The sequence below is a fragment of the Bemisia tabaci genome, chromosome 2, assembly GCF_918797505.1.
Source record: "Bemisia tabaci chromosome 2, PGI_BMITA_v3".
NCBI classification, from domain to species: domain Eukaryota; kingdom Metazoa; phylum Arthropoda; class Insecta; order Hemiptera; family Aleyrodidae; genus Bemisia; species Bemisia tabaci.
In genome coordinates, this window is record NC_092794.1 from 76,824,898 (window position 1) to 76,850,924 (window position 26,027).

At 41.5% G+C, this 26,027-nt stretch overlaps 1 protein-coding gene across 3 annotated transcripts in view; it reads left to right on the plus strand.

The window, feature by feature from the left end:
* Positions 1-26,027, plus strand: part of LOC109037048 (uncharacterized) — a 258,003-nt gene that overhangs the window by 3,967 nt on the left and 228,009 nt on the right. Inside the window, exon 1 of one of the 3 annotated variants that reach the window (XM_019051541.2) lies at positions 3,926-5,741. The exons of 1 other annotated variant lie outside the window; for it this stretch is intronic. In XM_019051541.2, coding sequence (XP_018907086.1) covers positions 5,692-5,741 — 50 coding nt within the window. In that variant the 5' untranslated portion in view covers positions 3,926-5,691. Of the gene's footprint in view, positions 1-3,925; positions 5,742-12,447; positions 15,202-26,027 lie in introns of those variants that run through there. One more of the 3 variants, XM_019051542.2, reaches the window with a different exon arrangement.

Below are 26,027 nucleotides of genomic sequence, written 5' to 3' on the forward strand. Positions count from 1 at the left end.
GTCTACACCTAATGATAGTCAAAATAAAGTTTGGTTTGCCCAAAAATTCCCAAAAAAATTTTGGGAGGAAAAAGAACCTGAAATTTGACCCTTTTTTGAATTCACCCATCTATTCTACCATTGCCCGGATAGATTTCTCGGGTAGATACCTACGCCCGAGTATAATGATATGAAACTGTGAAAAAGAGAGCGCAACTTTCAACCTCTTTTAACTTCTCAATCATGCATACTAAAATGAAAGTAAAATCTTTAGAAGCAAATCATTAAAAACCATAACAAATGAGACGGTAAGCGAGACAAAAACCGTTGGAAGGTTGACGTTTCCGCACAAAATTTCCGATTTTGACGTTTCCGCATAAAATCTTAGATTCATATTTCCGCACACAATTTTTCCGTAATTTTTATATCTTCACACAATCTGGCAACACCGCGTAGATTTTTTATTCGCATTTTGCTAAAAAAAAAAAGCTTTTAGACAGTGAACAACAATATTTTTAAGAGAAGAGAAAAAATTTCACTCACCGGTTGTTCATCAGGGATAGCAGGCCCTGCTAATTTCCTCTGGGAATTTTACCCAGATAATTTTGGACAGAGGAAGCTTCCCGGAGGACCCCAGGGGAAGCCTCCCCTGTGCTTTACTTGGATTTCCGTGCCCAAACTGCCGAAGTAAAACATTAAGGAGTATACACGAAAATTAGTTGGTCTAGTTGCCGAGGCATTCTTTTGGTAAGTAAGGGATTCTTAGCCACTAAGCAATTTTCCACGCCGCAGTCATTCCCAAATTGTCTCCCGTCTCCCATCTAAGTACTGACTACGCCCGACGTCGCTTCAACCTCCGTGATCGCCCGAGTGCCGCTGGCGTGGAGCTTCAAAGGCTCGCGCATTCATACAGGGTAATTTAGCATTCATAAATGTCCCTAGCGCCAATTTCATGATCGAAATTAATGATATTCTTGAACATTTCTTTGCAGTTTCAAAGAAACAGTATGATAAAAAGTTTAAAAAGTTGATCCATTTTTGGAAAGACAGGAGTGAATAACACATGAATCAAATAAAAATAAAAAATAGTTACCTATTAAAATGAAGACAAATAAGTAAATGAAATGAAATGAAATAAAATAAAGTAAAATAAAAAAGGATAAATATAAAATAAAGTAACATAAATAAATCAAATAAAATAGATTTTTTTTTTTTTTTTTTTTTTTTTTTTTTTTTTTTTTTTTTTGTGGTGAGGGGAAAAATTCGCTACAGTGCCCCCATCATGAGGGTCGCCAAGACGCCCCTCATGAAAAGGGCCCACCGAATACCGGGACGGCAACGACCATCAGCTGGTGAAGAGCCGCCGAAGCGACCCCTAACCGACCCGACCGCTGTGAGATGGGAAGACCCGGTTATGTGGGGGTGAAGCACGCCGCTGTGTTCCGTACCCACTAAACGACCCCTCCAGGCCACACCCCGTGCAAGTGTGGCCCATCGGACGCTCTATCCTCCCGTCGGACGTCCCTAAGGCACTCTTCGAACGGCAGTCCCCGACCCCGGCCCCGGTTTAGCCGGCGCCCCTCAGGCCCCCCCACTTAAAGGGAGGGTCCCCCCATCCCCCGGGACCGATCTGCCGAAGCCATCATGAAAGCTCACTTTGACGGACTGTTGATTTTGAAAAAATGCCTTTAATTCTTTGAGAGTTGGCACAAAAGTACCACCTGAGTCATTAATTTAAGTTCCTAAAGGATCTTTGGACTAGTCTCATAATTGCAGAGGGGCCGATAGCAAACGCTCAATTCTCCGATAAATGAGTCCGAACGCTCCTGGGCATTGGTAGCAAACGCTTTGAGTCAGGTGAGACCTAGGATTTCAAATGCACTATAAAATGCATCATATACTATATCCAAAATTACTTCGTAGGTATACACCAAACAAAATAGGTACTTAAATACTGTGAATCATCGAAGCTAACACTAGAACTGACGCTTCGATCTTTATTCGAAACTAATATGTTTGTTGTTAATGAACTTAGAATCCCGGCAGATTCCATCATTCGTGGTTCCTTTTTACGAGGTACTGAACACAAATATCATAATAATAATACTGCCCGAGCATGATTGATTTAATGATTAATGATAACACAAAAGCGAATTTGTAAACACATCACAGAGGTTTATCCAGAGACAAGAGACCCTCCGCTGGCCTCCTAGCGACAGGTGGAAGCTTTTACTTTCGGGGTTTCAACAATTCCTTATGGACAATTATGAGCGAGCAACAGTCATCACCCTATTTTCGGCTGTTGACTTACCTACATGGTCGATGATGAGCTTCGGATGACGTCATAAGCCAAACAACTTTCCCAAACGTCGGCCATTTTCGGCTTGTTTGCAAAACGAAACTGCCAACACGTTGTTGAACATCAACCATATAGGTAAGTCAACAGTAGAATGCTGAAGTCCCGAAAGTAAAAGCTTCCACCATGGCCAAGTTACTAGTGGAGGGTCTCTTGTCTCTGGGTTTATCACGAACCATGGACTGTTTGTGTGGTTGATGTTTTGACTTCGAGACACGGGGATACGAGCCATGGAGGTGGCGCTCTCGGCGGGCGGGTGGTGAACAATTTCCAGCGGGGAGATTTCGACCGCCGATTTTAAAATTTGGGATCGATTGCCTGGCAATGCCCGTTTTATTTTATGACTATTTAAACATCGAATAGTGATTCTACCCATTGAAGTACCTAGGTTTTTGATAGCTTTTTACCGTGCTTAAGGAAAGATTATAATATATAATCGAATCTAAATTATGATGTCAGTGAATCCAATAGATCCTAATGAATCGTAGAAAAGCTAAGATTTTTAAGGATCGCCGTCTTTACTAGAAGGCATCATTGATCAATTACTTATCGGAAGATGCCTCATAATATCGATAAGTCGATTCTGAATTTATGAATTCATCACATATCGTGAAGAGATTTACGATAAAGTTTAGTGGTTTGATTAAAATTTTCAAAACTGTTATCGTTCGATCTAAATTTTTATCGAACTTTATGATTTTGTGAAATTGGCAGTATTTTTCTAAATAATCCAGTAAAAGTGCCTAAGCCGGCGCTCTGCGCCGGCAAGAGCGGGAAGGTCCCATGCCATATAGAGTTCCTTTATACTGAGAGTCAAGACAATTCGGCTCATGGATGTCACAAACGGGAATAAAGATTACAGAAATTGAACGTTTTTCGTAATCTTTGATCGGCCCATTCTCAAATGCCTTTCTCCGTTCCTCCTCTCATTCCGTTTGTTCCTTGCCGAACCCGTAATTCCCTGGTCCATTCCAGATTATAATCTTTGCAATTGGTGAAAATGTAATCTTTATTCCCGTTTGTGACACTGTGGAGGCCTAAAATACGGGAACCAATCAGAAATGGATTCAAATTGTCTTGACTCTCAGTATAAAGGGACTCTAATGCCATAATGGGAAGGCGAAGCCCCTGTATATGCCGGCGCAAAACGCCGGTACGCAGCGCATGCGCCGCGCACAAATTGGCCGGAGGCCAATTTTTTGTGTATTACATCCCGTATTAACGAAACTTTTATGTTGAGTATTCTCTTTGTGTAGTACGGCAAACCATAGTAAAAGTTTGGGATGTTTTCAAATGTAACCCTAGTGGAAGTGAACCTCGTGCGGCGGGAGGTCTGCAGGTGGTTAACCATCCGCGGCGGGGACTAACCTCGTGCAACCTCCTGCTAACCTTAAGCAACCTCCCGTCGCATGGGGTAGACACCCTGTTCCGGGAAAAAACCGAGTAACCTCCCGCGAACCTCCCGCAGACCTCTCGCAAGCCTTAATCACCTCAAGCAAGGGCCTGCAACCCCATGCAGCTCACTAAGGCTTGCGAGAGGTCTGCGGGAGGTTCGCGGGAGGTCACTCGGTTTTTTCCTGGAATCGGGTGTCCACCCCATGCGACGGGGAGTTGCTTGAGGTTAGCAGGAGGTTAGTCCCTGCCGCGGATGGTTAACCACCTGCAGACCTCCAGCCGCATTAGGTTCACTTCCACTAGGGAATGCACAATATTGGATTCAAAACTGAGAAACTACTTACGTCTACCTGTGGGATTTGAGTAAACCTATTATCATATAGGCAAATAAAACCTCATTTATCTGCAATTGGGAATGGTCTGCATGTGTCGCGGCCATTTTTCTTTTTTTTTTTTTGATCCTAAGAGCTCCATAAAAGGCCTAATATAGTTGACTGTGAGCCAATCACGAGTGGAACCTTCAGTGGCCATACTCTGTCTGTGAAGGCGCTCTGCTCCAGGAGAGGTGGTATTAAAATCACGCACCAACGTTTCGATTCATCAGTCATCGAATCGAAAGTTCTGAACCCAAATGTAACAGCAGTTACGAGGTTTGGGCCCAAAAATAGGTAGGTACCTCTAAACCTTAAAATGAATTAGCCTCAGGGAGAGGTTCAGTCCATCGTAAACCAACAGAGACAAGTACAAGACTTGTCTCTGTAAACCAACTGGTCTGATTGATCGAATCTGTTGGCAACGATGTCCATTGCTGTTGATAATTGATGAGACAGAGTCAGGCAGAGCTTCCTAAGGAGGTTGGAGACTTTAAATAAAATTTGCTATAAGCGTCCAGCCCACATACAAACTAGAGGCTTCAAAGAAACTCATCGATGCCTTTCCTGGCCCTCTCATTGGCCAGCGGTTTAAGTCGGGGCAATCGATGAGTCTCTTTGAAGCCTATAGTTTGTATGTGGGCTGGACGCTTTAGCGCGGCTCGCGCGGCAACAACTTCTCTGGCTCGAAAGAGCTCCAACCAAGCACGACCGATATCGTAACACTGCTGTCCTAAGCTTTGCTAAACTATACCGACGTCGACGGAGCGGCGCGCGGCGCGGCGCATCATCTGGGCCTCTGCCACTCTCATCCTCGACAGCCGCAGCATTTCCCCGGACCGCGGGACGGCGCGGCGCGGCGCTCGGCGATAACAATCTCTGTCGCCTCGCTGCCGAGGCCTCCTTGCCATCAACCTCTCCCGCCAGCTGCGGCCGCAGAAATTATGCCTACGCAACCGCGATGCCATTGGCCCAATCGCGGAACGGCGGCCTTCCATTGGCCGCTCTCCGCCAAACTCGGAGGAAATCGCCCGGTAGTGCAGAAGAAAAGGGACCAAGAAAAAAGGAAACCGAAAAAGAAAGAGGGGGACGGCATGATCTGAGATGCTTGCGATTAAACAGTAGCCGATTTTCTTCTGTCGCCGTTTTTCTCTTCTTCTTTTACTCTGCCGACGGGGACCTAATCGTGAGGGCGGCGGTTTGAACTCTGTCCGTGTTGATTGAATGCTTATTGTCATTTTTTCAATCGTGCGTCGCGTCGCGAAATCTTGCCCGCCCTTGACCCTAACCTGCAATGGCTTTTCGGGAGATTTCATGAATTCCATCCCGTGATCGGTGGTGCCTTTTCAAAATGTGGTGCTCCTCGAATTTTTTGCAAATTTCAGAGGCCTCCCAAAAGAGACTCGTGCAGTGAAGTGGTTTGCAGTTCGGATTTTAACGGAGGTTATCCCTCTTAAAGCGTGAGATTTTTGACTTACTACGGTGAAATGGTTTCGAATTCTGATTTCTGAACTGCTGAGTTACTAATCTTCGACCTTTGATTGCTATAAAATTCACCTTCGTTTTAAAGGCGTTAACAAGTTTGCGACAATGCATAGAAAAACCCAGTTCTCATTCCTTAGTTTTCGGAGTTTATTTAGGTAAGTGTGGAAATGTTTCGTACTTACTTTTCTTGCTTTCATGGCTTTCAAAAGATCGGTAATGAAGAGCTTTATCGTTTGGTTCTCGGTGAGTTAACCCGGGGGGGGGGGGGGGGTTCAGGAGAACTCGGACCCCAGGATCCTCCACCTCCCTCAATGACTGAAAAATTTTCGGCCGAAAACGTCATTTTTCGTGAGATTCAGGAATTTTTTTTTGATCGTTGACAACCCCCCCCCCCCCCCTCCCCTCCATGAAAAATTCCTGGCTACGGCACTGCTGGTGCAGTGAAGTTGTAAACGGACGGTCGTTCAAATGTCAAGTGCTCTAAGAAGACGAAGTTGAAAATTGAGTATAAACGTGAGAAATCTTACGTTCAAATGCCGTTCGATGATGAGTAGAGGAAGGTATAGGAAATGAAAAATGTTTCTCTGTTTTTTTTTTTTTTTCACTGAATTTTAAATTACTCTCCAGTTGTTGTTTTATATCTTGAAACTCAACAAAGCGTTACTCCATGGGCGTATAGCTGTGGGTAAAAAAAAAAAAAAAAATGTAAATTATAAAAGTATACTTATGATATTTTTTGGATATTTTTCCAGTAAAATTGTTGTTGGTGAAATTTACATAGATGGCATATTATAAAGCACACTACACCAGTGCAATAATGGATCGAGATAATGATCGAGAGTGGGACGTACCCCTGTAAGTTAAAAGTACAGCTAAAATTAGGTAGGTATATCTTCACATACGGAGGTCACTCCAAATGCAAGTTCCAGGGTCTTCTTCTTACAAAGCTAATAATGATAATCGAACGCAGTTACAAAGGGCGTGTCTGTCTGCTTTCATCTTCCGACTAGTTGAAGAAATTGAAAATCGGTCCATCAGCCAGTTCGCCGGAAAAGTCCTTTTTGTTTGATTGACCTCCTCTCCACGCGGGTTCAAAAATGTAACTCCACCTCCACTCAAAATATCGGAACCTCAACAAAAAACCGACGGTCCTATGAAAGATTAGTCCTTGTCTAAACACTTATGGTATCAATACTACAGCTTTTTGATGCCAGCTGAAAAATAAGAAGTATTCTTGCCCATCAATGCGGCGAACTTACCGGGGCCTCCGAGACCAGGTTTTGGTTTCGGATAGTGGCGAAAATCTCTGATTTGACGACCATAAAAGATGAGGAAAAGTATCTCCCGCGTAAAACTTTGCGATGAATTCTGAATGGTTGCCGCAGATTTCAGAAAACCACGCGAAAAACACCGATTCGGAAGTATTCATTTTTGGACCCGCTCGGGAAGAAAGCGGTCGGTCCGATAAAATGGTGTCTCCCAACAGTTAAGTATATGGAGGCAGCGAACGTACCAATTAACAGCCTCCGATTTTATTTCACAGGTTTTTTTCCACCCAAGAAATCGATTTTAGGGTGACTCGAATCGATGCATCTTATTTTTTGCCGTTTTTCACGAATGACAGGGGTAAAAACTAATTTTTCCATTCCTTCCAACAAAGATTTAAGTCAGGTCATGCGTTTGTATGTAATGCGTGATTTTCCCGATCGATTAATCGATATATGTAACATGTTTGTACTTAACAGCTGCATCGGTTCGAATTTCCCGATTTACATTCCCGATCTTATTGCATTGTCGTGTGTCTTTATACGACTGATTCTCATGTCTTGAATGTAGATATCTCATGTATTAATCAATAAACTGTGTATTTGAATAAACTTCGAGGTATTCGTGTAAAACTTATTCTTGTCTTCAGCCTCACAGTAAGTCCTCGTATCGTCTAGTGTCTTCTAGAAACAAAGAGCCATAGGTACCTAATAATTGTACTTAAGTGTGCTCGCATCGTACCACCAGAATATATTTGTGCACTTACGTGCGACTGTGCATTCCTCCAAACTCGATACCTACTTCCTTTTGGTACCCCTCGTTTGACTTTAAAGTAGATATTAAAAATAAACAGAGACTAGACCCCATCTCATTGATCTTTTAACGACGAACTTAGGTACCTTATAAGATTATTTCTGCTATTTGAAGAGAATGTACAAGTTGGATTAAATAAATTCATTTATTACTCAGCATCAACTTTCGCGGCGCTTAACGTGTTTGTTTTGAGTTAATACTATTGCTTTTGCCTAGGTTAGCTATTCTTCAATTTACTCAGCAATTTGAAACTCAAAAAATTCAGACATGGACCGGCGAAAATGATGACGAACCGTTAGTTTTCAGTGATGATGGAAACGATTGATTGCATTTTTGATGAAATTGAAGAGGCGCGACGAAAGACGCATGATCGAATTCACTGGACGGTGTGTCACAGTGACAGTGATGCTCTCTGACCTCTTTCAGAAATTTCTCCTAATCAAGATGCGTCGACGATGGCAGCATCAGAGAGTACGAAGATGACGTTGATGAATTTTATTCTGAATAAGGCTCACGAAGCATTCAAATCGTATAAGAGGTCTCCATCTTTCCTCAACATTTTTTCCAGGAGGGTGATTAAATAATTTGTATGTTCTACACAGTTTGTGCTTTCTCTTCAAGTAACTGAGATAATATGAAATAGAAGGTATGTCCTTAAGTTTGTAAATAATATCGGGTTCTCTTCTCGGTGCTTTCTTATATATACAGTGTAAGTTGAGCAAGGGAGAATACTTAGATGTTTTACTCGAGGTGCGCTCAGGCCACATCAGTGGTCCCTAATTTTGTAAAAAAAATTAATTCGAGCTCGTTAAGTCATGTACTCCGATGGGGGCGGGGGCAATGCCGCGTTTGAGGAATGCATAGTCGTATGTCTACATCTAAATCAAAATCTGGTGGTGTGTCCGTACTTAAAATTATTTTGACTGTAAGAGTTTCTAGGAAACAGCAGGTAATACGGGGACTTACTGTAAGGCTGAACACAAGCATTTTTCATGAATACCTCCTGATTTTGAAGACACAGTGTGCCTACGAATTAATGCCTATCGATATGGCCAAAGTGCAAAACCGCGTATCACCTTTTACGACGTTGCGCCCTCCCTCGGTCCCCCAAAACTGGTCTAAGTACGTAATATCTTGAAAACTACGTGCATTTTTTTCTGTCAGCAGAATATTCTTGAATAAACTATGCTCTAAAATTTACATGTTTCTCATGGTACCAGAAAATTTGAAACATCGCCGTGGAGATGCATGGTGCCGTACTTCGGCTATCGACATGCAAACTGCGTTCGATCATATTCCAATAAAGAAAAAATCGTGGAAGATGGTGAAAGGATCATTCTCGAGCTTTCTGCATCCAAGGGTACTAACCATCGGTTGTATAAAATTACACTATTAATGAAACACGATTGGGAATGTGAATCGGTAAATTAAAAGGTACCTACTTACCTATATCCTGCTGTTACAGACATCAGGACAATCGATCAGGAGAATACGGAATTCCATCAGAGCACAAGGCTTGGCTCGAATCTTTAAGTAATAGAAGGAATGGAAGAATCCGATTTTATTGCCCCATTCGTATATTTATGAAAAACGATTTTCGATTTGAGACCTCCAAAAAATCCAATTCTTGGATTAAGACACCTGTGTGAAATAATATCTCAGGCTGTTTATGGAGAATTTGTAGGTGTCTAAAATTTGGGGATTTTTCATGTTTAAAAGGGAACTACATGATTGGACTGAGCACGAAAATATTATTGGTCTCTAAAATGAACAACTTGACTCCTTGAAGGTAAAAGGAACCGTATCAGTTGTGGCTCAAGCCGTTTCATACATATATTATTACTAGCCGTTCTGGACGCGCTTTGCGCGTCCGTCACGGCCAGCCAAGGGGCTACGCCCCCTGGACCCCCGATCACTCGCTACGCGAGTGACATTCGGCTCGCTCCGCGAGCCATTCTTCTCAGTGATTGGACATTTGATCACTAAGATGTATACAGTTTGGAGACTCTGAAGAAAAACATGATTTCGTCACAGAACCTTGTTGCCGGAGCGTGCCATCATTTGCACATGAACAGATGTGTGGAGATGAAGCGATGATGGGGATCGATCATGCATTTCTTCAAAAACGCATTTGACAGGAACGTCATCCCATCGGGTGGCGGAAAAAGACAATCCATGGATCTCCTTCCGCGATTTGACTTGCTGAAGTAGCGAAAGTTCATCTTTACCTCTTAAGAAGATTATCGGTGGCGTAGGGGTCTAAAAACTGCTCAACGATAGTATAGTTCGAGTTCCGAATCGCAATGAGCCCACTCGTGTTTTTTTCTTATACTTTCATCGCATAGGTATAAATTTCTCTGATGTTTTTGTTTTATCCTCTGTGATTGCATATTAGTAATCATATTCTCTTTTCATTTCCTTTCCCTTTCCTTTTTCCCTTTCTGTGGCATCTGTGTCCATTTACAATTATTATTTTAAAATAGCTTTCCCCTAGTATACAATTGATGATTCAAACGGAACCAATTGTTTTAATGACATTTCCGGCTAAATCATGGGCTTTCCCAGGAAGGCAGCCTCTCGTCCCTCCTTGACTCTATTGATGCCGGTTAAGTTGCTGTTTTACCGCTTTTCCCAATTCAAATCCATCTAAAATATTCATATTTATCGCATAGTCTGGCAACCTATCGAGTGAAATAGAAAAAGGTAGAATCGCTGAAAGTCTGAATCCTTCGAAGTTTATATTAATGATGGACCTCTCGGCTCAATTGGATATACTTCCCATTGATATGGGTCAGTTGCGCTGGTCATAGAAACTTGTTTTGATGATGGATTCCTATAGATCAGCTAAAAATAATAAGATCTGACCAAACAGAGAATTTTTATGTTCAATATTAACCGAGTTATCGTCCTTTGAAAACTCGGGTTTTTGACATCATCCACCGCAGTATAGTGACACCCTTGGTTTCTTCCACCTTGCTTTTATCAGTTCGGAAGCATAGGCGTAGCTAGGGGGGTCCTGGGGGGGCCTGCCCCCCCCAGAAATCTCGTGCCCCCCCCCCCAGAAAAACGGTATCCTCCATTCCTCACCCACCCCCGCTCTCTTCACCACGAGAGGTGGTCCCGTGCCCCCCCCCCCCCCCCAGAAAAATTTCCTAGCTACGCCCCTGTTCGGAAGACACACATTTACACTGGTTACTCAACACAAAACTAGGTTGAAAGTAAGATGGAAGAAACCAAGTGTGTTACTACCGAGGTGGATGACGCCGTACACCGAATTTTTCAAAGCGCGATATCTCGGTTAGAACGTAGAAAGTTGCTGTTCGGACATATCTTATTATCCTTAGCTGATCTACAGGAATCAAGCATCGGAACACGATTATGTGACCAGCGCAACTGACCCATTAGAACGGATGTGATCAAACGGCCTAATCTGCTAAAATATATGTTTTAAAAGGGACATGCTGCTTGATAACTCGACGGTAGGCACGTTCCCTCATTTTTAAATCTATTCTCGATTAATATCCCGTATTCAGAAACAAGTTATAAAAAATACTGATGAAAACTTATCTCATCACTCTCAGATGAAGCACTAGCATCATTTCGTGCAACGCCCCAGTCGGTGTTTTTGCTACCTCTAGCTGCTATCGAGGCAACTTGAACATTAATTTTTAAGGTCATTTTGGGTCCTACTGTTCCGAGGATTCCATCGAGGCACATCCGACAAAATTTCATAGACAAGGAACGACTCTAAGCTTTCTATTATACAGGGTGATCCAACAGTCCCTTCCACCCCCTCTAACTTTTTACCTAATTGAGGTAAAGATTTGAAACTTTGGGGGATGTCCCTAGGTCAAAGGGAGCTACTTTTTGGCCCCCCTAAAATTTTCAGGGGGTCCCTTTAGGGGGGGGGCAACGGACCCCAACTTTTAATCTTCAAATGGGAACACCCCCTTTGTGATAGCTCGTTCGAAAGAGCATAAAAAAAGAAAACGTTTCGCGCAAATTTGAAGTCAATATCTCAAACCGGTACAAAATGGCGGCCGGTTAAAGTTCAAAATGGCCGAAAATTCACACAGGGTATTTGTCGATGGATTTTCGCGAAAATCGGTAACTGAAGGTATTTAAACACGAGAAAAACGAATTTGACGTTAGATTTTCAAAAAAACCGAAATTGTCAAAATGGCCGCCGGTGAAAATTCAAAATAGCAGAAAATTTGTTTTTTTAGAAATCTAAGTTCAAATGTGTTAATCTTATGCCAAAAAACCCCAAAATTCCAAGTTTTAGGCAAATCTATCAGCAAAAAACCGAGGTGGCAATTCCCAGTCATTTTGAACTTTAACCGGCGGCCATTTCGAAAATTTCGGTTTTTTTGAAAATCTAACGTCAAATGCGTTTTTCTCGTGTCAAAATACCACTAGTTACCGATTTTCGCGAAAATCCATTGCTAAATAACCTGTTTGAATTTTCGGCCGTTTTGAACTTTAACCGGCCGCCATTTTGTACCGGTTTGAGATATTGACTTCACGTTTGCGCGAAACGTTTTCTTTTTTTATGCTCTTTCGAACGAGCTATCACAAATTGGGTCTTCCCATTTGAAAATTAAAAGTTGGGGTCCGTTGCCCCCCCCCCCTCAAAGGGGGCCCCCCTGAAAATTTTAGGGGGTCCAAAAAGTAGCTCCTTTTGACCTAGGGACATCCCCCAAGTTTCAAATCTTTACGTCAATTAGGTAAAAAGTTAGAGGGGATGGAAGCGACTTTTGGATCACCCTGTATGTACTTTATTCAAAATTGTGCGTAAAACAGGATTTGTGCAACGAAAAGAATCAATGCTTACCATCTCCAAATCAAGTTAATGACGCTTTTATTTATAGCACTGATCAAGAAAAATTTGAATTTCTCGCTCAGAATGAAAACGAGGGCCCTCTTAAATAAAATCGCGCACTCTAGCACTGCATCGGTTTTGGCAGGCTTCCCTATCAAGCAAGATTCCTTCTTGCCATATGTTGTTAAAAGTGCTAGCAACGGCTAAAAGCTGAGCCGAAGTGCCAATATTGAGGTTGTCATGTTTTCCTACCATAGGTAGAATTGATCACGAGTTATTACAGTTATTTTCGATACACAGATTGCATTCTACGTGAAATTTTGACGAGAAAACAGGTATAATAATGATTGAATTGGTACCTTCCCTTTATAGTGGTCCATTCGACCACTTTTGGTGACTACATGTTTTTGAATTTCCAGAATGTTGCAAAAATTCGCGATTTTCTATATGTAGAAAATTAGGAAAAAAATTTCTGAACGGAAAATTCGCTGAATTGACCGAACAGGAGATACTTTTGTAGTTTTCATGACAAGGAAATCAAGCAAAAAATTCTGATGTCCCCTAAAGATTGTTTGTAAAAAAAAGTATAGCCCGAAAACTGCATACAAAAACACATTATTCTGAACGAATAAGCCAGAGTTTTTAAAAGTTCGATAAGATTTTAATAACTTATCTTTATTAAAATAGTTAAGACATTCTTATAAAAAATTGATGCATGTTAATAATATTTAAGAAAAGAAAAAGATAAAAGGGGGACATATTATTAAAATGTACATAATTTTTTTCACATATTCCTGAACAACAAAGGTACTTTTGAAAGTAAGTATACCCTATACCATCTTTAAAATATCCATGATAAATATTAGTTTTTGCCCTTATCCAGTTTTTCCAAATTCAAAAAATATTCCGCAATTCGTTCTCACGCATATTCAACAATAAAAATATTCACTTATACAGCACAAATTCGCCCCTCTAATACAGAGGCCTCGTTTGCTCAGTAGGTAGCGCATTCGATTCCTGATAGGCAGGTCCCAGGTTCAATTCCCGACAGGTAGATAATAATTTGAAAGTTGATCTCAAGGAGAATTAATTGACTACAGATTCAGATAGGTACTTAAGAAGTCTATTTTTTTCTTTACGATTTATCATTTTAATCAATTTCAGGAAGCAAGAGTTTTTTTGCGCATAACTTTTTACGTAAAGAAACTCGATTTTTTTACGTAATAAATCTTGTACTCTTTACGAATTATTCTTGTAAAAAAGACTACATCGGCATTTCATTTTTGGTCTATTTTACGTCTTTTTTTACGAATTTTTTTTTGGTAAATTTTACGTCTTTGTGCTACTAGGGTCCTCACCTGACATGGACTAATACAGTGTGGACACTTTTCCGGTGAGTTTGGTAGGGAAGTATGGAAGGCATAACTGATGGGGGCAACGCGGCGTGGCGCGGCAGCGCGCTGTATAGCATTGACGGAAAATGCTGGAGTTGATTTATGTAGGGCGAGCGGCGAATCTGGTGCAGCTGAATGAGGATCCAGGTGTTCTACTCCAGTAAACAGCGTTGTTGCTACGTTGACCCGACTTGACCGTCGGCGCCGGCGCCGCTCCGGGAAAGAAGAAAAACCGAAAATAGGCGTACAGCCGCAAACCAGAGTCCCTTTATAGAGAGAGTTTGCGATTCGTCCCGGATTCTGGCGTGGTCGAACTGGCGAGCTATGTATGTAAAGCATCGATCAATTTAAAAAATCTCGGCAGTCCTTGAATTTTTAGTAAAAAAGGGAGGATGTAAGTACGTACTGCACATGAGCCTGAGGAATCGTTCTCAACCAAACAATCGGCAAGATTGAAAGAAATGAAAGCAGATTCCTTTGGATAAAAAAACATTGCATTCAGTAGGTACAATCATCGACCTCTATATCGAATGTGACTTCTTTTTCAAAAAATAATCCTGAGTTCACCTCTCTGAATTTTGCCGAAGTTTTGGTAGAGAATGATGCCCTAAGCTCATGCGCGCAGGGGCCAGGTGTCGTCCTTTCCTCCGCTTTAAAGTCAAAATCTGCCGAAATTGTTTACTTAATCGATGCAGTATATCGCACGCCAGTTTGACTACGCCAAAATCCGGGACTAATCGTCTTAAGGGCCGGTTTTATTCGCTCCGGTCAAATCCGCTTGCTACGTAACCAGGAGATGAGCTATTATTATCCTGTTAAAAAAGAAAGAAAAAAAAAGAAAAAAGAAACCGCCCTAACACCCTTTGTCCGTCACTTATATAGTGTCACTTTTACCCCATCGTCAAAGAGTTTTCTCCAAAAAATTTAGGCTAGCTTGGGATTATTTACAATATCCAATTGTTAGTCACGAAGTCTTACCACCGCCCCCGATCGGGCGGTACGCGGCATAGCAGTGCTGTATGCAGCGCTGAGAAAAGCTGATTGTGAGTCGAAAACGCACAATAAAGTCCCGGAATAGGTGGACGAGGGGAAAGGGGATGCATCGGCGAGGGCAACGCTCGGACTCGGACCGCGAGGCCCTCGAAAGTCGAACGGGAGGGAGGCGTGAGCTGCGACCAACACCTGATCAGAGGTAAACATTAGCGGCGAGATGCATCACCAAGGTCAGGCGCCTGATCACGATTGATTTGGCTGGACCGCGTCAGTCGAAGTTTGAAGCACCACACACCAACTAACACATTCAAGGAATCTACTTCGGAGGTAAGCGAGCATCGATACAGCGAACAAAATTCGCTTAAATACCAATTTCCCTGAGAACGTCAATCAGAATGATATCTTATAACATGTTGAATCTGTATAATATAATGACGAATATTTATGATGTACGTAATGCCGAATCAGTATGATATCATGCTGGCCCAACATTATAGCAATACTAGCCGTGTTCAGCAAACTGTGCGAGCTGTCACGCCTAGCCGGAGAGTGCCCCTGGACCCCTACTTCCTCGCTTCGCCGATGAACTTGCGACTTGTTACGCGAGCCGCCCCTCATAGCCTATTGACTTTAAAAATAATAATAAGGAGGAGACAGCATCATCGCCACTTTGGTCACGGCTGCTATCTTGGATTTTGGAATTTTGACAATCTGACCAAAAATTCAAGTTTCTCGTCGAAAAATACCCCTCAATTCCAATTTTCAAAAAAATCCGTCGAAAAATACCCCATAAAACCTGTAATTTCGTCTATAATACTACGAAGTCACGCAACAGGATTGAACCTGTTCGGCGCGATGCGCGAGAACAACCTCGTATCCCCAATGCATTAGTATAGGGAGAGACAACTTTTCTTTTTTTTTTTGGGCTTAATTCCGCGGCAATTTTTTCTAAATTTGATTTTTCAGGGATGTAAAAGTGTTTCTCAGCTTCATTTTTGCCAAGTTCGAAGGAAATCGCTTCGACAGTTTTTTTGTAAAGTGTTGATGAAATTTCGGTACCGTAGCTTTATATTTTTAACCAGCAGTGATCAGCTCGCTGTGCGAGCTGACATGCCTTGCCGGGAAGTGCCCCTGGACCCCCGATTCCTCGCTTCGCGATGACTTGCAACTTGCTCCGCGAGCCGCCCCTCATAGCTTTTAATTTTAAAAATAATAATAATAATGAGAAGATCACACCTTCGCCACTTTGGCCATGGCCACCATCTTGGATTTTGGAATTTTGAAAATCTGACCAAAAATTCGAGTTTTCCGTCAAAAAGTACCTTCCATATCGATTTTCACGAAAATTGGATCAAAAATAGAGGAGAAAGAAAAAAAGAGAGGACGTCAAAGAAACATAAGACCACCAGTGAGGAGAATGACCCATCACGGTGCGTTTTAAACAATTTTGATGCGGTCAACATACCACCCGCGATTTTTTTGCGGAAATGTCAACGAGAAGGCCTACTGATTGAGGAACTACAAACCGCGAAATCTGTGATGGGGCCGTTTTTGAGAAAATGCGATTTTTCGCTTTTTTGGCGGGATTTTCGGGTCAAGGCGCTGAAAAAGTCAAGTTAGGCTGTTTTTGTAGTTCGTAAATGCATATCCTATACATTTTGAGTCAATCAAGTGCCAGTAGATAGCTATTCGTGCATATTGCCCAAAATTCATATCCTTAAATCCACGACTTTTGGGTTTTTGGGGGGTTAGTCAAGGAGAAATCCGAAAAAAAGAGGGTTAACCCGGAACAAATTGCTTAACAAACTTTTCCTACGTAAACTTCTTCAGTAGGTCCTATTGAACAACATACCAAAAGTTTACCACGGTTCGCTCCCGGAACACCCCCCCAAATTGCCTAAATTTCAAAATGGCGGCCATAATAAGGCCTCTGGGAGTTCGATTTTTTTTAAAATACGCATACAGTGTCATGTGAGGTGTCAATTCCTATGTAATTTAGGTCGTAGATTTCAAATATGAAGTAAAAAAAGTCCCTTGATCAAAAGGGGGTACCCCAAATCCAAGATGGCAGCCATTCTTGAAAGTCAAGAGGGTGGATTTTTAAAAAGTTCGCGTGACAAGGCAAGTGAGGTATCATTTCTTATGTAATTTTGGTCGTAGATTTCATTTATGAAGTCATAAAAGCCCTCAAGTCAAAGGGATTGCTCCAAATGCAAAGATGGCGGCCAGCTTTGAAAGGCAGGAGGGTGAATTTTTGAAATGTTTACGTGACATCCCTAGTAAAATAGAATCAACCTGACGTCAGGGTATGTTTCATAAACTACCCTGAGTCAGATTGATGTCAGCCTGAATTAGTCTGACTCAGGGTAGTTTATGAAACGTCAGGTTGATTCTATTTTACTAGGGATGTCACGTAAACATTTCAAAAATTCACCCTCCTGCCTTTCAAAGCTGGCCGCCATCTTTGCATTTGGAGCAATCCCTTTGACTTGAGGGCTTTTATGACTTCATAAATGAAATCTACGACCAAAATTACATAAGAAATGATACCTCACTTGCCTTGTCACGCGAACTTTTTAAAAATCCACCCTCTTGACTTTCAAGAATGGCTGCCATCTTGGATTTGGGGTACCCCCTTTTGATCAAGGGACTTTTTTTACTTCATATTTGAAATCTACGACCTAAATTACATAGGAATTGACACCTCACATGACACTGTATGCGTATTTTAAAAAAAATCGAACTCCCAGAGGCCTTATTATGGCCGCCATTTTGAAATTTAGGCAATTTGGGGGGGTGTTCCGGGAGCGAACCGTGGTAAACTTTTGGTATGTTGTTCAATAGGACCTACTGAAGAAGTTTACGTAGGAAAAGTTTGTTAAGCAATTTGTTCCGGGTTAACCCTCTTTTTTTCGGATTTCTCCTTGACTAACCCCCCAAAAACCCAAAAGTCGTGGATTTAAGGATATGAATTTTGGGCAATATGCACGAATAGCTATCTACTGGCACTTGATTGACTCAAAATGTATAGGATATGCATTTACGAACTACAAAAACAGCCTAACTTGACTTTTTCAGCGCCTTGACCCGAAAATCCCGCCAAAAAAGCGAAAAATCGCATTTTCTCAAAAACGGCCCCATCACAGATTTCGCGGTTTGTAGTTCCTCAATCAGTAGGCCTTCTCGTTGACATTTCCGCAAAAAAATCGCGGGTGGTATGTTGACCGCATTAAAATTGTTTAAAACGCACCGTGCCATAAGATGGAACATAAAGCATGAACGTACAGTTAAAATGGAAGACAGTTGAAAGGAGATACCTAGGTGCAGGCAGGCTAACACGTTGTACGTGACAGGAGTAAAGGGATGGAAAAGTTCGCGAGGGAGCCGCACAGCTGGAAGATGACACAGGACACACCACCGTTGCGCTACTGTGACGTTACGCGACACGATTTAACCTGTTCCGTGTGGTGCGTGTAAATAACCGCGTATCCCCAATGTATTAGTATACGGAGAAACAACTTTTCGCTCTTGCGGGCGTCCAGGGCAACGTTTTCTGATCGAAATAATTTTGATCAACCACTCACAGCAATTATTGCTAAGCATGTACCAAGTTTAAAGGAAATCGCTTCGGCCAATTTTTCTCTAGGGGAGGGGGGGGGGGCAGAGTGAGCCGGTACGGCAGCTTTATATGGGGGGGGGGGGATTCCAAAAATGTGCGCTATGACTGAGGAGTGAATTTCAAAGTGATGCGCAATGACTGACCTACGCAAAGGCGTAGAAAGGGGGGGGAAGGGGGGCCTGCCTCCCCAGAATTGGAAATAGTTTCATCTGACCCCCCCCCCCCCCAGAAATCCTGGATGGTGCAAAAACACCTTCTTCAACGGTAAGTCTCTGTCGCTGTGGCCCGTGAGAGTATGCCTATAAATAACCTGTTGAATGCAACAATTTCAAAGTATTTTAACCTTAAAATGCATAAAACTGGGTGATTTTTGAGCAGAAATTGAAGGAAGGTTTGCGCCTCAAGTGCCTCGAGATGCGCTCAAATAGAGTTAAAATTCTACAAATTTTCCGGGGGAGGCCCCCCGACCCCCCGGTGGTGGGGGGCCAGGCCTCCCCAGCAAAATGACCTATGGACAAATTATGGACCTACTTGGAGTAAACTGGGGTCTGCTTTTCAAACTTTAGCATTCGTGACATGACGATAGTCAATTTCTACGGAATTTGAAGAGGTGCGCCTGTTCATTACTAAAATTTCGTGAGTAGGTATGGCCGCACGTATCCGTAAAAATAGAACACAAAATGGCCCAAAATGCCGAGGCATAGCAATCAAGGTCAAGCTATGCTGAAGTCCGTGATTGTTTACAACTATATGGTAACAGTCATTATAAACCCCCCCCCCCCCTCCAATGAGAAACAAGCGAGGGGGGGCACACTTGGAAAATTTAAAGAGGTACCTATACCTATCTCCGAACCGATGAAAGATTCACACGCGTTTTGGACCGAAAGCAGTATTATTAAAAAAAAAATCCTCTTTAAACAGGGAATATATTGGATGTTTTTGTAAGTCCGCATAAGAGCCAGGCTATTAGCAGTTTCTCTCCATTTTTTTTTTAAAAATGGCAATAAAATTGAAAAGATCAACAGTCGAACCTACCCTAAAAATTACTAGAGTCGCATGGTGGAAAAATGTTCTTGGCGGGAGTTACAGCCTTGGGTGGAGACCCGTCGTCGAATTTCGCTCTGCTCAATGCCAGAGTTCAGAGAGTGAAACCAGCATCCGAGCAATTCTTATTTGATTCCTCAATGTTGGCTTACATTCGGTATAGATTCATCTTAATTATACCAATATGGCAATGAAGGAAAGCAACTGAAAGAAAAGTCGATGAGTTAGGAATGGTAGTGAATGAATGGTAGGTAACCAACGAATTTTAATTTCGCAAGTTGCCGCCTCTCTCAGCGTTAAATCATGATGAGATTGATTTAAATCTGCGGATCATTAGAAAGAGGTCATCCTTTGCTTGATCTTAGGTGATGGTTTCAACCTTAGCTCCGCCAAAAATAATCGCTTTAGTTCTGCCCGCAGTGGCAAACAGAGCCATCCTGTGTCATGACTACGTCTACCAGTTGACTCAATATGTCTCCTCCATTTCTGGTTTTTCCAGCATTGGTAGATAAGAAATCATAAGTAAATGACGTGAAGGATCTGTTGCACGCCAGAGAAATTTGCAAATCATAGAACTCTATCCTATGAAAATTTTGCGAAAATCAGAGAAATGGTTTCTCTGAATTTTTCTGGTACATATCACAACATTCACAATCAGTCAATGCTTTCAAATGTGAGGCCGCCAGAAAGATGAGCCCTTTCGTCACGAGAGAGTTTTTTGTACCTCGTTAAACTATCCATGCACCGATACGGAGCAAATACAGGGTTATCCGCCAAAGTCACCGACCACCCGTGTAACTTTTTTCCTAATTGACATAGAAGTTTGAAACTTCGGGGATGTTCCTAGGTCCACGGTAGCAGCTGTTTAGCTCCCCCAAAATTTTGGTGGGCGCCTTTTCCTGAAGGGGGCGGTGGCTAACTTTTTTCAAATGGCAACCCCCCATCCCTTTGTGACACTTCATTCGAAAGATAATAAAAAAAGAAAAACTTTGGCGCATTATAAAATGGCGGAGGGGTCTTATGGGGGCTAACTTTCTCCGCCCCTCCCCCAACCATGGTAGAATCCATGAAAGAAAAAAAGAAAAAAAATCTACTATTCAAATTTCTCTCGGGAGGGATGGGGAAGGGCACGGAGTTTCCCCTTAGCCCATGGTCTAGAGGAGGACTCTGATGCCTACGTTATAAATGAGTCCACCACAGACAACAGAGGAGGATTCTGCCTGGTATAGTTTTATCATGGATGCTTTTCAAATTGGTGGCGGTGAAATGGCAGCCTAGAGTTGAAAGTGGATATTCAGGCTGCTTATCGTTAGATGTGCATGAAACTAAGTACCCGGTGGTATTTCGGCACGAGAATATAGAATCTTTCATTGGATTTTTGAAATTCCGAAACATCTCGAAAGTGCGGCGAAAAAATTAAGGGAAATCTATATCTATACTATTAGCTCTCAAGCTTCCCTTACCATTTTTGGTAACGCTTTGATTGACCGCCTCCGTTTTGAAAAGGACTGACTTTTGTGGAAAACAGACATCAGAATAGTTTTTCTTGTCCCCAAAAACCCCCGGATTTCAAGTTTCATGCTAATTCGTCGATGAGCAACGGAGATGCTAAAATTCCGCCGTTTTGAACTTTGACCGGCCGGCATTTTGTAGAAAATCAACATTTTGATATGCGGTTTGCATCAAAATTTTTCTTTTAAATTATCTTTCGAATGAGGTGTAACAAAGGAGGGGGGGGTGCCATTTGGAAAAAAAGTTAGCCCCCTTCCCGAAATTTTGGGGGAGGGGCAAAAAAGTTGCCCTTAGTCCCGCGGGAACATTACAAGTTTAAACTTCTGGGTCAATTAGAAAAAAAGTTACAGGGGTGGTCAGTGACTTTTGGATAACCCAGTATATTGGCAGGCTTCCCAATTTGTGCGGGGACTTCAAGGCTGCGGCCACGTCAGTCCTGCGGCCAATGTATTTGTCAAAGGAAATTAATTAGTCAAATCAGGCATTTTATCAAATGCCAGGCCAATAGTCAAATTTTGACAGTTCACAGAATTCTGCAAATTTATGGATAGGTTTTCACGGGTTTTCAATATTTTGGGAAGAATAACTCCTCATATCTGCGAACTCGTCTTGTTCCTTCCTTCTCAAATGCCTCTCGTACTTTTAAATGTTGACAATTTAAAACTTCTACGTTCTATGACGTGCTGAAAATTTCAAGATATATGTGCGTCCATGAACCAAACTCGTTTAAAATACTATTGGGTGCTGCGTATGTTTACAGACATTCTCTCGTGCAGGAGCAACGAATTATTGTCATGGGAACGGAGTTCCCCATGATATTACAATCGTTCCGTTGCTATCGCTATGGGATTCCCTATGCCTCTGCGACCTTGAGCGTTTCGCCCAGTCTTCGATTTTTGGTTGATTTTCCGATGTATTAAAAACCGTTGTATTTTTTAGCCAATCATGTCTCTACGTCAAGTTGTGTTGATTTCTAAAATTCGCTTTCAGCGAGTTTTTTTCCACCTTGAGATGTCGTGTCTGACTGGTAAATCTGCGCAGAACCACGAAGTTCCGATTTTGGGCAAATTCTTTTTTTTGGGAGGTTCTGATTGGTTATTTTTCGCCATCAGTTCTCTGTTCGTTGGTGCAAAAGATCGCCTACCTCGGTGCTCTTGAGAAGCCGCCATTATCCCACCTCAAATTTGAAAAATAGAAGCAAAGAAATAATAACCATCGTACAAGGTGGAAAATTGTTCTGGAGGACTCGTTACGGACAAAGAAGTCAAAATCAGAGCTCGATTGATTGATTTAATTCATGGATAAACAAATATCGCCTCAGCTTACTGCCGCGATGGCAAATGTATGCTGAGATGAACCCTGCGAGACATGAAAACAGTGCGAACCATGGCTCCTACAGCAATGCGCCTAGCTCATTTCTCTCATATCCCAAAAGCAACAATCTCTTGTGATAAGTCCCGCCCATTGCCCGAGTCTTTTGTATGCTATTTTTACTCTCGCTCACGCTGATCCGTTATAGCCTAGTTGACTAAACCGCCTCGTATTTTTGATTAGGTGCGGGCAATAGGCGATCGGGAGTACGATACCCGACGATGGGTATTACTTTTTAATGGTTGTATTGAATGTTTTAGCCTAATCATCAAAAAATAATTAATTCTAGATGATAAATGTACGAACATTTTCTCGTGAGTTAATATGTTAAACAAAAATACTGGAATATACCTCCTTCATATAATCAGCCACATGTTCCCCCAAATTAATGACGTTATTTTCTTTTTTCAATAAAGTTAATTTGCATTCAACGTTCGTAAGTTAAGCAAAAAGTACCTATTGATACAAATAGAAAGACATGAAAATAGTATGTCTAACGTTTCAGTTGTTTTTTTTTTATTTATTTTTTGTTTTTTTTTTGTTTTTTCAATAAAACAAATTGACTGGGACTAGAATCATTGTATCTCTGAAGACAAAAGCTAAGTTTTTTGATACAGAAATACTAATATATTCATCCTTTATATAATCAGGGAGAAGTTGACCCAAATATTGATGTATATTTTCTCTGTTCGCCCAAATTAATGATGGTATTTTCTTTTTTCAATAAAATTCATTTACATTCCACGTTCTTAAAGCAATATTTTCTCCAAAATTCAGCAAAAAATAACAATTTATACCTGCGCAAAAAGTAAATAAATAAATAAATAAAGCAATGACATGAAAGTAGTATAGGTAGTACACATCTAAAATTTCAGTTACATCTATTTGAATGAAAAAAAAGGCAACTTAGGAAGCACATAGGTCACTTATGATGCGTATTCGGGCATATGTGTAGAGTAAAAATATCATACTTTACGCCGAAAAAACGAAACTGAAAGTTAAATGCGTTAACTTCCGAAAATCATACATAATCCAACGAAAATAAATAATTGGTAAATAACAGCTTTCTTGTATGCAAAGACAAAAAATTAAAAATGTTAAAAAAGAGATGTCGACACAAAATTACATAGCCCCTTCAATTCTGAAGATACTACAAACGAACTGTACCTTAACATTTTCATATCCCAGAAGCAAAAGTTCCCATGACGAATATTGCTATCGCTAGCGATTGCAAAAACCAACTTGTTATTTCTAAAATCTGAGGAAAAATCAGTATTTCAATCTAAGAAAGAATATTTGACTATTTGCTTAGGCATTTGACAAAATGACTGATTTCACTATTTGCCTGCGATATTTACTACCTATCTGTGTATGTTTAGGTTTAATATTGGAAAAGAGTACATGTAAAAGACGTACAATACGTAGGGAAAAATACAAAGAAAGCAAACCAATAATGCCGGAGCCTGCATGACATCAATATTGACATCTAATGTAACGCATTTATCAGATCAGTAGCGATGGCACTCAAAGTTTCATTGTCATCTCCTTTTCTCAACAATTTTCCGCCTTAAAATTGGATTCCTTCTAACTACTGCTGAGGTCAAATTCATGTAGGTGGGTAGATTGAAAAATGCGAGATAACTATATAGTTACTCTAAAGTGTAATTCACTCGCTGGCCAAACTGATTTTGCCTTTTGAATGAGACTCGAGTGAAATGTTGTTCATGGAAATGCAACGAGCAAACAGCAGCTTGCATAGGTAGGTACATGATTGTTAGGTCTGACAATTGCTCAAACCCCAGTTCTTTCCTTACCTTATACTTACATCACAAAATTAAAATGTAGACACCCCTGCTGAAAATTTCCCCAAGGGAATGACATGTGATCACATGCGCCCCCAGGGGAATGACATGTGATCACTTGTGCTCTCAGGGGAATGACATGTGATCACATATGCTCCCAGGGGAATGACATGTGATCACATGCACCCCCAGAGGAATGACATGTGATCACTTGTGCTCTCAGGGGAATGACATGTGATCACATATGCTCCCAGGGGAATGACATGTGATCAAATATGCTCCCAGGGGAATGACACGACATCACACGTGCTTCCGTGGGAGCTAACATGTGACCCGTGCGCTCCCCTGGGAACCGGCAGGTGACCTGTGTGCTCCCATGGGAGCCGACATGTGACCCTTGTGATCCCACGGGAGTGTACCTACCTGTGACCCATGTAAGCTCTCGTGGGACCTCTCATGGTGTCTTGTGGATCATCATAGAACTAGAGGAGAATTGCCACGGGCCCATGTGTGACTGCAGTCTACCATGTACAGTGGAGCATCACAGAACTATATTCATGGGTAATGTATACAGGGTCCTACAATGTCCTGCAAAGATATCACTGAACTTGGGAACGGAGAGGGTGCGACGAAACACTGAGTCTTTGTCTAATTTAGATGCTTTACAAGTTATACACCTTTTCATCGCCTTTCTATGATTGGTGCCCTCTGTGATTGCAACTGAGGATAACGATTAACATTAACGACCTGATTTTGAATTACTCAGCATCTATGAATCCCACAAATATGTACTATTTATACGTTTTAATCAATATCGATGGCTAAAGTGCGACACCATGTGTTTCCATTGTGGTATTTTTAAAATCGTCGCTCCTGGTTTACTTAATCTTTCGGAAATGAACATGTCAGTTTTATCGCTTGAAGTTGTACAAAATAATTTTCTAACAGAGAAGAAAAATCAAGGAGGTTTCAAGTAATTACGTTGTCTAGTTTTTCAAGAAAGAAATAAAGTACGACTGGAAGTCTACATTTTGCAAATTGAGATACGTCGTCTTTACTTTGGCCATTGATATTCTGGATGCTTTAACAATAGCGTGTACTTACCAGCGAAGCGCTGGGCATTAGGTATATTTAACTAAAATTCATGAACGTGATAGGGAGCAGCTTACGCTGAAATGACCAATACCGTACCAGGAAGCTCTGAAAATGGGGTTTTTCCTATTCGTCCGTCAAAAACTTAAGCAATTTTTGAACTTGTAAACTACTTTGGCACAATAGTGGGGTTTTAAGGATCTTAATCATCGGTGCAACAAAGAGGGCACGCACTATCAGTCACACTGGATTCGATTAACATAACAATCACAAAACCCGCCAAATTATCACCGTTAAACCGATCAAATACGTGGAACTTTCGCATGATCGCCACTCGCGTCAAACCAGTCAAACTCAACCTGACCAAGTGATAAACTCATAAAGTCATGTAAACTAAGAGGGTTTGATTGATGTTGTGGAGAGGGGAAGGGGGCAGGGATCCTTACAGAAAGAGAATGGTTCTCGATGTCGGACCGGAATTAGAAAATACATCCATTTAACGAAGTAACAATTTTCAATAGATATGTTTAAAAGAGCCTCTCTGTACATGGGAGGAGATTATCCAATGATTATTCAGGGAATAATCTAAAATGCCGTTTTATCAGATATTCATTGGATATTCTGAGGGTAACCTGAAAAAGCCAGGATATCCATAGGATATTCGGAGGATAATAGAAATCATGGGGTATTGGTAGGATATTCATCGGATTTCT